This window comes from Eimeria mitis, genomic scaffold, assembly GCF_000499745.2.
Source record: "Eimeria mitis Houghton genomic scaffold, Emh_scaff8116, whole genome shotgun sequence".
Classification (NCBI taxonomy): Eukaryota; Apicomplexa; class Conoidasida; order Eucoccidiorida; family Eimeriidae; genus Eimeria; species Eimeria mitis.
The window spans coordinates 374-1,261 of NW_013575967.1; the positions used below are offsets into that span (position 1 = coordinate 374).

The following is an 888-nucleotide window of genomic DNA, read 5'->3' on the forward strand; positions in this document are numbered from 1 at the left end:
GTGCATGCATGCATGCATGCATGCATGCATGTGTTATGTGTTGGTTGTTGTGGGGGTATTATATACGTTATACTTGTGTTTCGTTTCTATGGTGTGTTTGTATCTATTTGCTGCTGCTGCTGCATCATCATTTGCTGCTGCTGCTGCTGCTGCTGCATCATCATCCCCATCGACTGCTCCTACTGCTGCTACTGCTGCTGCTGCTGCTGCTGCTGCTACTGCTCCTGCTGGTGCTGCTGCTGCTGCTGCTGCTGCTGCTGCTGCTGCTGCTGCTGCTGCTGTGTCTATACAGATAACATATCTATGGTAGCTTCTGTCTATCACAAGCTGCCGGAGACGTTCGTTACTCGGGCTCGGCCTGCTGCAGCAATGCTGCGTAGAGAGGCATCGAGGGGGGGCCCCCTGGGGGCCCCCGGGGGCCCCCCTGGGGGCCCCCCCCTGGGGTCTCAGTCCTCACTAGACGAGTCGCAGCAGCAGCAGGTTGTTGAGAGAGCGAGGAAAGTGCTGCAGCAGCAGCAGCAGCAGCAGCAGCAACGCGGCTCTGGGCGCAGCAGCAGCAACAGCAGCAGCAGAAGCAGAAGCAGAAGCGCACGCTCAGATTCAGAGTCGTATGGATGCTATATAAACCTAAACCCTAAACCCTAAACCCTAAACCCCAAACCCTAAACCCTAAACCCTAAACCCTCAGTTCCACCAAGGCTTATCACACCCAAGCCCCAACGTTCTTCTGGCTAGCGGGATACCATCCACAGACTCAAATGCATGCAAATGCATGCATGCATGCATGCATGCATAAACACACATGCATGCATGCATGCATGCATGCATGCATGCGTGTGTGTTTATGTTTGTTTGGGGCTTGCAGGAGCAGCGAAGGGGGCCCGGTGG

The 888-nt window shown here is 55.1% G+C and overlaps 1 protein-coding gene across 1 annotated transcript in view; it reads left to right on the forward strand.

Annotated features, from left to right (window-relative positions):
- Nucleotides 1–888, forward strand: part of EMH_0093810 (beta adaptin protein, putative) — a gene marked incomplete at both ends in the record, with an annotated part of 1,965 nt that overhangs the window by 308 nt on the left and 769 nt on the right. The window contains one exon of the mRNA XM_013502026.1: nt 293–608. Within this exon, the coding sequence (XP_013357480.1) occupies nt 293–608 (316 nt within the window). The remainder of the gene's footprint in view (nt 1–292; nt 609–888) is intronic.